This window comes from Protomyctophum parallelum (genome assembly GCF_964188405.1).
Source record: "Protomyctophum parallelum genome assembly, chromosome: 8".
NCBI classification, from domain to species: Eukaryota; Metazoa; Chordata; class Actinopteri; order Myctophiformes; family Myctophidae; genus Protomyctophum; species Protomyctophum parallelum.
Genome location: NC_139703.1, coordinates 15,675,123 through 15,689,849, shown reverse-complemented (window position 1 = coordinate 15,689,849; position 14,727 = coordinate 15,675,123). Strand labels below are relative to the sequence as shown.

Genomic DNA, 14,727 nt, shown 5'->3' with positions numbered 1-14,727 from the left:
CCCAGCATGAACCAGGAATAATTACTATACTGCAGGTTCACGCTCTCCGCTATACTTCCTGTTTCTATTACCAACACCTCTGCAAACGATAACAGGTAGGCAGCATTGTATGGTAATATTCAGCTTTATCAGTATATAGGCATGGGTCATTTCTCAAACAGAGGAACGCTGGAATGAGGACACAGGTGTTCCTAATGTAGGGCTTCATTCAGACAGTGACGGACCATGTGTGTATGAGGACCTAAATGCCTCCGCTGGGTCCTGACAGCCCTATCGCTTACTGCAATTAGCACCACCGTGCGCAATTCGCTGAATTGCAGTTTACAGTGCGAGGGTGTTTTTAAATGGGCACACACACGCTCACACATTGGCACAGATTTACCAAATCTAATCAATGAGGAGAGGTTGTTTTTGTGCTCCCAGAGGGCCTGTTAATGGCCTCTAAGTTGCTCATATTATCCACATTCAGCATTCGCTCCCACACAATTATTCTCGTCTGTCTGACCTAAATTAATGTTGAGCAAAAGAGGATCAGTCCCTGCGTCCCAACACCGTTTTGTCCAGTCTTGTCTCTAAGTAGGACATTGGGAATATTTGTGTGAGGCTGTGAAGGTAAATGCAACAACTGCCAGTCATTCTAACACAGTGGTTTTCAACCCTTTTCATATCAAGGTCCATTATTTATTGGGCATTTGAGCCACGCCCAAAATAACAATTATTCTAGACTTGTGTAAATTAAGTAATGTAGATAGGCTATTTAACAATAATTTAACTCTGGAGAGTGTAAAATTAAACAATTTTTTTTGTTTCATTTTACGCTCTCGAGTTAAAAAAATAGCAGATATACAAGCTCATGAGCTTGTAGAGCTGCTATGTTTTTTAAATCTTGAACATTTGGGCAAATCTTTGAATATATGTATATTTAAAGCCAACATTTCAACTAAAATCCTTGCTTCTGGGGTTAAATATTTTGAGATGGGAATCGGCAGCCAAGTACATATCATTTTGGGGGTCCTTGACATAGACACAGAAAACTGACACTGACATTTTGTAGAATCGGCCTCTGTCTTAATGGGCTAATCAACAGTCACAGCACAGGTGTCAGTAATGGTCGTGATGATTATTCCGATTTGTCACTTTATACTGTAAGTGCAAAAAGAAAAAAAACATGTTTTATTTGTGATCATGGCTATTTATTTGGCAATATTTATTATATTTTTTCCCCCCTGCATTGTGTAATCTTTGGTGACACATAAGGTTTTTTGTTATTTCCGTTTGCTGCAGTTGGGACAGAAAGACAATCCAGCTGTGGAACCCATCATCCAGGGATTGAAAAGAGTGGTGCACCATGGTACGTGACAGCAGAATAAACAATGTACTAGAACAGTGGTTCTCAACCTGTGCAAGGGTATTGCAAGTGGGCCCGCACATAATTGGCTAAACACTAAGATTTTAATTTAATATAATCATCATAATCATATAATGATTAATATGCAAATATATACTGGGATTTAAAAACTCTTGTTGTTGTTTTTCCGTGGAAACCTTGAAGAAAGAGTTTTCATTGTGATAAATAGCAACTTAAGAACCACCAGAATATCTATTTGTAGGGATTTGTTTTTTAGCTCAGAGTGTCTGATGTTTTTCCCTTCTCTCGAATGTGTCCATTGTTGGCTGCAGTTTTCTTGGTCATATGTGAGAGTCTTTATGGAATCGTTATACTATTTTTATTGTACTACTAATCAAATCAATTCTCCAAATGGAAATCACTAAACATGTTGGCGTATGTATGTATTCGGATGAGGTTAATTTGAGGTTACAGTGTGCCGGTTTGGGAAACAATAATGGAATGGAACCCTCATCTGGTAATTTGAATTTCCATAACTCTTTTAAAACACTTAACCTTGGCTTTCATGTTTAATCCCAAAAGTACAAAGACAATGCTGCAAACAGAGTTTCACTTCATAAGGAAGCAAAAATATGCAAGATAGTACCACTCCCTCCATAGGGCTATAGACTACATAGGGCTATAGATGAGCCTCATTTAGTCAACACATTTCAAACCCACAGACACTCATAGTTCCACGTACTCCCATAGGCCACAGCTGTCAGACTGCTGGCAGTTAAACTATTACCTTATGAGGTATTGTCTCACATCAGATGCCACTGCATGGTCTGGTGTCACTGCAAGCATGAATTATTACGCCTTGTCCCCGCTAGACGTTATGCAGATCGTTTTCAGCATTTCTCTATATACCCCTTCCCTTCCCAAACCACCCGCCCTCCCTATTGTGGCCGAGCACATGGCAGCTCTGTTTACACGGACACGTGTGACTTGTTTTATAACCCACCAATGACATAGATGGGGATGTGTTAATGGAGGAGAATAAACCAAAAGCATATGGCCATAAACTGATTGCTCGTTACTTGGGCTGGTAAATCTCACAAACCAAGCACTCTGTTTCATTGAGGCGCTCTCCCATTTAGCATTTTACTCCCTGATCTCGAAGATCAAATGGGGGACGGCTTAATGGAGGCTGACCTGGTGCTGCCGCTATGTAGAGCGGCAACACGGTTCCCTTTTTTTGCATTCAGCGTTGGAGTGGGGGTGGGGTGTTCGTGCTGAAAACGGCGTCTATCTGCTGCTGAAAGGGAGCTTTGGTGTGGGTGCGGTTGTTTTTTGGGTGATGGAAGCCTCTTCCTGCTGGCTTGCTTAACGTGGCCTGCCTCCGCCTCTGTTAGGGTGGTGGGTTTTCCGCGAGCTCGTTAAGCGCAGCCATCCATCCGTCACCATGTCGGCGGCCGATGAGCGATAGGGCACGTACACTGTCTGAAGAGGGAGGAGAAGAGAGGCGGTGAATACTGAAACGGGCACAGAGGGCACGAATGAGGCACGTGAAGCAGCTTTGGTCTCCTCGCTCGCCTGTCAAATGTACACCACACCCCAAAACCAGCACAGCACAGTGTTGTGTGAGGACACAGTGGGGCGCACTGTCAACAACTTTAGATCAGCGCCGAGGCCCGTTTCAGCGTCATCACACATCAAAGGACAGAGGAAGGAGGGAAAAACAACAACAATGGCTACCATTGGTTGAGGGAAATTCTAATACCCTACCCCTTGAAATCACTCAGAAGTCAGACAGGAGACAATGTCAGAGTGAAGCTTCAAGAAAGCTACAGTCTGATAATCAGGCTACTTTATACCACTGTTTTTAAGACATGGGCATGTGATTGATGGCTTAGGATTTCTGCTGGGCTTACTCTGAGTTCAGCACTTTCCACGGAAGATAAACATGATCTGGCCCGAAATCGCAAATTGATGTCTCCTTGTTATTATTTAGTTTTACGTTGTCTTTCATAGTCCGATTCACAGACAACAAACCAGATCCTTGGATAATTTATTTGGATTTCTCTCTGACCACAAATCAGAACTCTAAGCCACAGTACCGTCAAATCATGGATTACCTGTCAAAGCAATAATTAATATCTGTCTCGACTTTCTTCTCCTCTCTCAACCTGAGTTTAGCACCCTGATGTCGCCAAACAGATGCCAGCGGGGTAGACTTTAAGATGCTGCCAGACCAGTATCATTCCTCCAATAAAGCTTTTAGGGTAGTGCTATAAATGTCACTTGATTGAGCCGATTGGAAGTACCCCGTAAAGTATAACTCAAGGTTCGCAGGAGTTTGAACGATTCTTTAAATCAGCAAGTGACAAGGTCTGCCTGACTGTGTTGGCTGTCGGAAGAGACAGTCGTTTACTCTTGTTTGCTCCCCTGTTGTTTGCCCTGTGCAGAGAAGGAGACCTTCCTCAGGTCATTCATCCTGAGGGATTTGCTCCCGTCGTCGCTGGACACATATTACAGATACACCGGCTCTCTCACAACCCCCCCCTGCAGCAAGGTAGTGGAGTGGATCATCTTCTCCAGGCCGCTATATCTGTCATACTCACAGGTATATATGTTTACAGTTGCACATGCACATGCACATGCACATGCACATGCACATGCACATGCACATGCACATGCACATGCACATGCACATGCACATGCACATGCACATGCACATGCACACGCACACGCACACGCACACGCACACACACACACACACACACACACACACACACACACAAGCTAAGGCCTCTAAACACACATGCATGCATACACACAACACACACAATCGGTGCCCATTTGCACAAAGCCAACAAATCGCTTTGTCTATGCATAGGCTATTTTCCCCAACATCTGCCTCGCCTCTTCCTGTCTCCTCACCGCCCTCACGCCTCTCTCTGCATATCAAACCTTAACTGCCTATATAGTGGATGATTAAGCCGGACGGTGTAGCTGTAGCCAATTACTGGCGTTTTGAATGATGGTGGGCGTGTGATTGCTCTGATACATGTATCATGGTATTGCTCATTCAGTGACAGTAACTGTAAGCTTTTAAAATGTAACTGCTTTTGTCCACAAAGGCAGTTTATGCGATTAGTGAATGAGTTTGCCGTTGAGAGATACTGATTGCTTTGATTGTCCAAAATTGTTGCAACGATTTATTTTGGGGTGAATTGTTCCCTCAACGGTTTACTGTCCTAATGCGCTGTAAATTAGCTTTTCCAGCACCACTCACCTATTCACTGTACGCAATTTCCTCCCAGCTGGTTGGGGGATCATGCTGTTGGGAGATAATGTATGCCAAATCATGCACTGTGCTTCTGCTGATCCCAAACACAGTCCTTCGTGCATCTGTTAGACATACAAGGCTTGGGTTACGCATCCAGCGCTCCTCTGGAGTGCTGTGCGCTAAAGACATTTGTGGAGCTCAGTGCAATTTCCATAAGCTTGCGGGAGACAAATCCTTTGCTCTGAATTGGCTTCTGCCACAAGGATATTATTGACCACTACTACAATGTTTGTGACGTGCACAGATAGACTTTTATGAACCTGTAATTCATTTCTCCAAGCACCCGTAGGACACATTGATTCCAGGCCATCTGTAATGTACAGTCATTACACCGCTCTGCAGGAGATCAGTCAAAGCAATCGATAGCCGCAGATTTGCCCTATTGAAAAGTTACACCCTTGCTGGCACCCAAGAACACTGTTTAAGGCTGGTGCCTGTACAATGGACAGGAAGGTCTGCTCTGTGCTGCTACTTGCAAGGCAAGCAGATGTACTTTCAATCTGAATGGCTATTTGGCCTTGTCATAATTTAACAGGCAATCATTAAAAAATATATATACTGTATTTAAAACAGTGAGGTCAGATCTTCAAGCTCAACATATGATGTGATGCATTGTGAGCTTGTACCTATTTCTGCCATACATCACTCATCACTCATTCATCACACTCGCACAACAAAGTATGAAATAGGGCTTACAAGTGGCTAAAGTATAATGAACAGACAGACACATCTAATAAAATAATATCTATGCATTTGTTTTTGCTGTAGCCTGGAATCTGCCACAGGAAAAATAAATCCCTGGTCTGGCACTCCTCAGTTTGAATTACATTTCGCTCACCTCAGAGTTGCTGGTGACAAATCAGAGCGCACTATTCAAAGTGAGACTGTTTTTGCTGTGGTGTTGGAATCTGTAACCGCCCCTTGGAAATAAATCTTTCACGCCGAAGTTCCAGACTCATGTCTACGCAGTGATATTAGTCTAGCCATGCCAGGCTATTTTCGCTGTGCAGTTGAAACAGCATTAGTATGACAACACTCTATGAATGCTTCGAACACAACTCATGGACCAGTATACTTTACCTGTATAAGCTTTGCAACTATTGTAAACTCTGTATTCAGAAGGTTGCGATAACCAAGTTTCAAGTAAAAGTTTGCCGTAAAATAACAAACAAAACACTGAGGAGCATTCCTTTGTTGTTTTACCCCTTGTTTCTAGCTGGAAGCGTTCTATTCCATCTTCACCACGGAGCAGCAGGACCACGTCAAATCTGTGGAATACCTGAGAAACAACTACCGACCCGTACAGGACCTGGGCACCAGGGTCGTCTTTAAGTCTGCCGTGAATGACGCCTGGCAGAAAGATGTGACTGACTTTCTGAGGAGTCCCCATGGCACAGAAGCATCTAGAGGTAAGAGCTCAGTTGTGTAGCATATTATCACCGGGTCATGTATTAACCACATGAATCCTAGCGTCCCTATACTCTGAGGTGAAGATTCTGCGCAAATCAGATCTACAAGCTTACAACGCATCACATGGTGACATCGGCTATTTTCACCAAATACTTTTAGTATAGAGGGAAAATGGAGTGGACATAATATTCAGCCCTGGGGGATCCCGGTTAATGAAGTATACACGGATTAAGTGGTATTTGAACGCAACATACTTTCACTTGTTATCTTGATCAAATGCCATTTTGGCCCTGGTTTGGTATTCCCGCTCCATGAGTGCATGTTGCAGTGCCCACTGCCTGCTTTGCCAGGGCTCTGCAGGAGCCCCGGAGACTGTGCCGAGAAAAATCTGCTTCTGCTTTAAAACATGGGCTCGTTGATGTCTGGCAGGGAGAATTGATTTGGAATGCTCGTGATGAAGTTAGAGCGCTCTAACGGGCCAGATCAGCAATCATCGTTAATATACAGCACAGCTAAAATAGACCCGTACAAATTAAGTTGTGAAATTGCTTTTGTGGCATTATGTCGGTAGGCATGTATACTGTATAGACCAATGTCCGCCTATTTTTCTACGCTTCTGTTCTCCCACCCTCTCTCTCTCTCTCTCTCTCTCTCTCTCTCTCTCTGTCTCTCACTTACACATGGCACACGTACGTGTGCACGTGCATGTGTGAGCGCACACACACACACACACACACACACACACTACACACTGCTTTTTCTCTTAAATTTATATGAATCATTTTTTATGTGAGGTAGTAGGAGTAGAAAGGGTCCGTCTCATATTCAGGGGAGACATCTGCAGTATAGCACGCAATCATTTTAATGGTTGTGCTGCGTAATTATTCATTGTAACACAGTAAATGAAGACCGTTGATGGTGAGAGAGGTGCGGCTTAACAATGTATTCTATTGTTTCAGCCAGTGCAGCCATTTGTAATGTTCTGAGAAATCATTGGCCATTAGGAAAGCATAACCATCATTTTGATAGGAGTACAGATCGCTGTGGAATACGCACGTTCATTCTCTCCTCCAGTCAATTATAAATCAACCTCTATTTCCAGGGTCTGTCTGGACCTTCTATTCTTCTTTGAGATTCTGTTGTACTATTTTATGTCTTCTCAAAATGTATTATATTGTGTCACCTCAAGAGGAAGGAAGCAACAGAGGTGCTTTTGCCAGCTACAGCTTAAGTTTAATTTATAATCCATCGTAAGACTTGCCAAAAAGAACCGTTTGTCAAGCTGTTACAGTAGGTTGAAATTATGTTCTTACTGGCAAGAGACACTGACATATGATGGAGCACAGATTTACCACTTAAATCCTATATATTTCATTGACTGGGGTCCCCTAGAGGTCAGTTCCGTAACTGGGCGTTACGGAACCACTAGGTTCACCATGCTAGGGTTGATGTTGTTAAGCATTACCCAGGGCAGTAGTTTTCAACCAGTGGATTCCAGGTGGACACCAGCTAAATGATGGAGAGTTGGTTCCAAATGGACCATTGTTAGATCTTTAACTCTTGAGTAAATTATTGTTAACATCTGCATTACTTAAGTTAATTTACAAGAATCTACACAATTCGAGAATGTAGAAGAATTGTTATTTTGATCAACGTTTGCCTGTTGTCTCTCCTAATCATACCAACAACAATACAGCATGGAATTGTGGACAAAATCTTATCCAACGACAACAAAATATTCTTTCGTTTTGGGTCTGCAAGGCTAAATGTCATCAAATGGTGGTCCGTGGCTCAAATGCTGAATAAATAATGGACCTTGATATGAAAATGGTTGACAACCACTGCTTTAGGGGAATCCTGCTAACCTGCAAGGAGTAAGAAATTCATGATATGCTTGTCGTTGTGGTATCAAAATATGCCCATTAGGGTTTGATTGATGTTATCTGGCTGCATTGGAGTGTATGATTAATTATTTTATAGTTTATATAGTTTCTAATTATTTTATTGTTGTAGTAAAAAAAAGCAAAGTATCTTGGGTGAATAAAATCGTAAAAAACAATTGAATTATACTGCATCGCAGTATAATTAAGAATCACAATATAAATCGAATCGGCACCCTAGGTATCGAGATCGCATTGAATCGGGAGGTATGTGAATCGTCACACCCCTAGTATAAAGACAGCTACTATGGATTCTTGTGCGCGCTGACCGAGGTCTTCTGGAGAAGATAGGAGGAAACCCATCTACATCTACCTACCTACCTGTCACAATTGTTATATCATTGCCAAATCGCAATCGTTTGAGATAATCGTAATACATTTTTGCATAATCGTCCTAATCATTACCGTGTTAAAAATGTTCATATGTTTTCAAGCATCTTCTCTTCGTTGTGCCATTTTAACAATGCATCTCAAAATCATTTAGAACAGCACAAAATGTGAACGTAGCACAAGCTTCAAACCTGGTTTTTGACATGAGCTATTTTTGTTTCGTTTTTTGATGCCTCTGTTGGCGTGGCTAGTGTGCTAAATGATGGTGACAACAACAACTGTGGTGATAACGATGATGGCAGACGTAAAATTATAATGCCTCCGGCTGGCGAGTAATGACTCTTGAGTTATTGAAGCTGACAAAGGCCCTCCATTGAGCCATGCTGCATCTCACACCTGTCACACCTTATCCTCACACCTTGCCTCCGTGCTGATCGTTCTTTTCTGGATGTTTTGCCCTCGTCATCCCACACCCCTTTACACTGTAGGCCTACATCATACATCATACCGTTGCTGTCAGGCAGAAACCTTGTACTGTTCTCCATTATTTCATCTTTTTACATAAATTAAAGGCGGTGTGAATGTTTTGTTTTTGTCGACTCTTTTCTTTTTTGTTAAAATGGTTCGGGGGGGCGCTAGCCGCTCCAATGCAAGGCTTTCCGAAAAATTACATCATAGGCAAGCCAAGTCTATGGACTTTTAATGTTTGTTTAGAGCCTAAGGGCTCCATCTTGCGCCACCCTTTATCCCTAAACTAATTTGCCATGTTTTACTATTTTAAAAAACATGTTTAAATAATTCAACTAGCCGATCTACATCGAAAACTTGTAGATCGGCTATTGGAACTATTTTAAAAGGTTTTTTTAAATAGTAAAATATGGCAAATTAGTTTAGGGATAAGGGGTGGCGCAAGATATAGCCCGGCCCCATATATAAATTCCCCGCCCCCCTGCCAAGTCTATGGACTTTAATGTTTGTTTAGAGCTTGTTTATGGCAGTTGTTTGCCAGCCAAGTCTATGGACTTTAATGTTTGTTTCTGGCCGTAAATGACAACGTACAGTAAGACATCATCTGGCTGATACCTGCCCTCGCTGTGCCCCTCATTTCACACAAGTACAAGGTTTCCGTCCGACAGTGGCAATATGCAATTTGGATGACAGCAGTCATTTGTACATTGTATCAGGGAGCTTTGTGTGGGTGTAATGTCTGGCTGCATCAGTGCTGTTGCCTTGACATTTTCCACTGGCTTTTATTGGCAGATCCTTTAGTAAATAGCCATACTGCAGCCTACACTGCCACCTTGAGGTTCAGTGACCGACCCATGTCCTCACACAACATTGATTATTGCACTCTTAGCAGGACAAACAGAGGCTTGCAGCAGTGTTATCTGTACCACATGTAGGCTATTGATAATGCCTGTTTGGTATTCTAACTGAGCTCTCTGTGGTACGCTAGCATTAAGCCCCAAATACAACACACAGTCCAGATTTACTCCCTACCCTAGAAGTCCTGTCTGACCCCCCTCTAGACATGGGGGAAGAGAGGTGGATATTTATTATTATATATTATATCTTGTTGGAGTTATGACAGTGGCAACAGCTGAGCAAGTCGGCTGCACAGGATAATGAAGACATTTCACTTCTCCGTGTTGGCCACCTCCATTATGTTCACAGTATAGCAAGTATAAATGTAGAGGCATGCACAATCAATCAAGCCCTCACAAACCTGAACACTACCCGTAATGTTTTGCTTGTAGTCGTGACCACACATAGCTGCTGGAGTCTGAATGTTGACAGTGTTCTTGTGTTCCTCCCTCGCAGAGAGGAACACAAACGAAAACGAAAGTTGGTTTTGTCTTGTTGTCTCCACCAGGCCGAAGGCATGGGGAGAGAGTATGTTTTGCACTCCGTCCGTCCGTCCGTGTGTCCGTCCGTCCGTCCGTGACAAGCTAATCTCGGCCACCGTTAACCCGGTCGATGCCACATTTTGCACACACACTCCCTGGATGCCAACGATGAACCTCTGCCCCAAAATTTCCAGAACGGCCTGTTATAGCGCCACCAGGAGGCCGCTTTGTGCAAAACAAGTTTTTGCACAGTACACCTACAGATTTTGTCCAAAAATCCCGCAAATCGTTACACAGTATCTCCATAGTCATGTGCTCAAGACGGATGTGTCTGATATTTCATATTCCATCCTAATTGGCTTAACATTGGCTTTCAAATTTTGCAGGATTGGCCTGTTTTGAACAAAAAACCTCAAATCATGAACGCAGCGTGCAATTTCACGTGAAATCTTTCACGCACTTTCCTACTAGGCTGAGGAATATAGCCCACCCATTTCACATTGCCCTGTTATAGCGCCACCAACAGGTGGATTGTGCATGCGTGCCATCAACACGGACCTGCACCATTTCCCATATTCCATCCTGATTGGCAAAGATTGGAACAAACAAACAAAAAACATGTTTATATTACTCCTAAATATTCCTATCCTCCTGGTGGAGACCTGTGCCCAGAAGGGCACTTTTTCTAGTTGGCTGTGTTTCTGTGTGTTAAAAAGCTGCAGTCTACCAGCAACACTATTTCTCCCTAATGCTCATGTTTATTTGTTCATTTTGTATCTCCCTTCCTGTCCGTCTAACACAATGGTTCTCAACCTGTGGGTCGAGAGGTTCCCAGATGACAGTGAAGTGACAATTTAAGGACTTTTAAGACCTTTTTAATGCCTAAACAAAAAGAAGAAAAGTCCATTGCTGCATCAAAAGTAATCAACAAACTATATTATAAAAACTGGTCAAACATCGGCCAAATTGTCAAATTATATAAGAAATAGGCAAAAAGAATGAACATAGCTAATATACAAGCTCACAACGCATCGCAGTGCAAGATGTTGTGAGTTTGTAGATCTGCTATTTTCACAATTTCACACATTTGAAACTAAATTGAATGCCTTGCCTTCAAATCTGATTATTTTGGGGGGTCACAGCCTGAAAAGGTTGAGAACCACTGGTCTAACATGTTGTCTATGATCTTCCAGTGTGCAGCAGTGCCCCAGTGAGCATGAAGATCCAGCCACTGAACCGGACCACGTTGATGGTGAGCTGGGAACGCCCACGCGCCATTTACCACCCACCTATCAGCAGTTACATGGTGTCCTACAGCTGGGTGAAAACACTGAAAAGTGACGTGGCTAATGAGAAGACCTTCGTCAAGACGGGAGACCAGAGCATGGTAAGATATCTACAGTACCACGATGAATGGCTCTCACATGATTTCCTCTTGAGACCAGAGGCATTCACGCAATGTCTCTCATCCCCCCGCATGGGAACATACTGTATCAGCTGACCACTATACAGTACCCCTAGCACACATGCTGAGAGACCACATAGTGAGATGTATTAGTCCACCGCTGCAAAACTATGCTCCTACTCCCTGTGTATGCTGGGTAACATTTTTGTTTTAAAGACCTGCTGCCAGAAATCAACATAGCCTTCTGAACTCAAGTGGGTTTTCAATGGTTATTCTTTTTTACGAGGTGTGACAGGTTTCGATGGAGTCACTCTGGATGTGACTGCTTGCCCATATGATGACCCTGGTAATCCCTTGTCACTCACCTAGCTGGGAGCAGAACTTTCACTGTGACACACTGATTGGGGCGGCGGTGGCTCAGGGGTAGAGTGCCTGGATGGTAACCATAAGGTTGCCAGATCGAACCCGGGCTCCCCCAGAGTTACTGCCGAAGTGTCCTTGAGCAAGACACTGAACCCCTAATTGCTCCCGATGTGCTAGTTGGTGCCTTGCATGGTTTCCGCTGCCATCGGTGTATGAATGTGTGTGTGAATGGGTGAATGTAATGCACAATCTCTGTAAAGCGCCTTGGATAAAGGCGCTATATAAATGCACCATTTACCATTTTTTTGCGAAAGTAGTGAGCCACTTAACCCAGCAGAACATGTCTATCACACAAAAAAATGCTTGCACGCACACACACACACAGTAGAAAACGTAGAAAATCCTTTTTGCAAGTTCCAAACGGTGTGCGAGACCCTTTTCTTTTCTCTTTCTGTTTCTCTTTCTGATCGCTATCCAAAAATAGTAGATCTACTAGCTCACCACACATCACAACACATTTGTGCCGTGCTGAGAGCTTGTATATCTGCTATTCTTGAACAAAAATAGAAAAAAAAAGAAATAATAATAAATAATTACGAAAACGTTTGAGAACTGCTCATTTAGAAGGCATTTTGTAGAATCGGCCTTAGATCTTCTTAGTTAAATACAGTACTGCATCTACAGTATATAAATGGCCAGCTGGCCCGGTTGCTCTATTGAAACTCTCAGAGCCAGCTTGCCACACGTTCTAATTGCTTTGGACACTTAGAATGTTCCCACAAAAACAGTACAACCCATTCATTTCACATTATATTCCTGATTAAGTTCTGCCAAAATGCCAGTGTTTCTTAGTTGAAATGCAGCTGCAGCAGACAAGAGCTTCGACCGCCTGCCGTTCACTGCTGCCACTCACCACAGACTGCAGCGGCATCAAACAGAGGCTAACAGTCTTTCTTTTGTATAGCCTTGTGGTGAAATGCTTTCAAATAACCGGCCAAACACCAGGCAAAATCAAAGTGAAAGGAACACCACTGGATAAGAGGGAAAGTGGAAGAGGGAGACAAAGTGCCCGCTGAATTTGGCTCGATATGATGCAGCTAAGAAAGCAATTGCAGATTTGCAGATCAATGCTGACATCCCGTATACAGACAAGTGAGTGAAATATCGAAAAGATAAGGTAGTTTAGATCAAACTGTGCCTTGAGGCAAAGTCAAGTGAGCCGTGCAATTCGAGACCACCCATACATTACTAACACTATACCGAGAGTAGCCTCGGAAACCCAGACTTTTCCAGAGAGTCATCCCTAACATTCCTTAAGAAAAATGTATACTTTAAGTCTACGGCGTCTACGCCCATATGTCTCCTCATTTGCAGAATAACCAGATTAATTCTCTGTGTGTACAATTATGTTGCACCCCCACGTCCCTTCTTCTACTCAACTGTACAGTGATTAGCTCAAACCTGACCAACTACAGCTGGCTCCTGAGATATGATCTGCACCGCATATCAGAGGATGTGATTAGTTTACAGCCATTGACAGCCAGTCTTGGGCAAGTTACTTTAAATTAGTAATTGGTTACAGTTACTATAGTTATTGTTCTCAAAAGTAACTGATTAATTTGATAATGTAGCGATAACAGAACCAGTTCCAACATATTTGCATTCATGGGTAACGATTCCCAAATTTGTTGCTGCTCTTTGAAAGTATGTATTCTTCCTTAATTTGCATCTGTTGACTGTGTGCAAGTGACTGAGGCTGTGAAATCACCGTCGTGAATGAGCGGAGAGTGGAGCAGTGTGTGAAACGCACTCGAGTGGAGCGCGAGTATGCTGAACAGACAATAAATTGAATCAAAAGTGTGGCTGCACTTCAATAAGGAGGGCGAAGACCATGCCAAGTGCATGAAATGCAACACTATAACATGCATGTGATGGGTTGTGAGCTTGTAAATTGGTTTATTTTGTCAAGCATTAAACTGCGGGATTAACTCAAGCTCTCAAACAGAGTGCCTCTAAAGGCTTGTTGTGATCCCAAATGTGCAGTAGTCTATTTATTGCAGTGTATTCTCTATTTTCACAGATACCTGTATGTTTATATTCATATTATGAAATTTCGATTTAGCAAACAACAAGAATGGTTGTGTAATTTAATGGCACACTTACTGTATGTATTTGCTAAATACAAGTTCGCTGTGCTCAGATGGCCTGCAATCTAATAGAGCACCTTTGGGATTTGGAATCACGTCCACCTGAAACTGACAAATCAAGACAAAGCCAGGATCTCTACAGAACGTTTCCAGCACCTTGTTGAATCTATACCATGAAGAATTAGGGCAGTTGTGAAGGCAAAGGGGGATCTAACCATTACAATGTACCCACCTCAGAATATTTTATTTCTGAAGAAAATCACTATTAGTTCCACAGGTCTATGGGTGGGTGGCTTTTGTTTAAACTTGTAATGAGTTAAGATGAATAAAAAAGTGGAAGGCAAATATAATTGAACGTCAGAATGAAAGCCCTCTGAGAAAGAGTGATTGATGTGCCACTGACTTTTATCTCTTTGTGGTTAGACTCAATCAGCATCGCCTATCACCCCTCTGCCAATTCAGAGTGCTCTCCCCCCTCCCTCCCCCACAGGCCTCTGTCTTATTTTGCCCACTTCATTTACATTTCAATTTTCAAGTTTTTTCCCCAGACACCTTTTTGTCTGGGTTATTTTGAGGAACCACTGGCATATTAACCAAAAATGGAGA

General features: G+C 42.8%; 1 protein-coding gene across 2 annotated transcripts in view; it reads left to right on the top strand.

The window, feature by feature from the left end:
- LOC310863092 (receptor-type tyrosine-protein phosphatase gamma-like) overlaps positions 1–14,727 on the top strand; it is a 116,814-nt gene that overhangs the window by 74,553 nt on the left and 27,534 nt on the right. For both annotated transcript variants that reach the window (XR_014569636.1, XM_083771216.1), the window contains exons 6-9: positions 1,285–1,351; positions 3,796–3,953; positions 5,896–6,088; positions 11,400–11,593. Coding sequence is in view for 1 of the 2 variants with exons in the window: in XM_083771216.1 (XP_083627342.1) it covers positions 1,285–1,351; positions 3,796–3,953; positions 5,896–6,088; positions 11,400–11,593 (612 nt within the window). In the remaining variant the exon portion in view is untranslated. The remainder of the gene's footprint in view (positions 1–1,284; positions 1,352–3,795; positions 3,954–5,895; positions 6,089–11,399; positions 11,594–14,727) is intronic.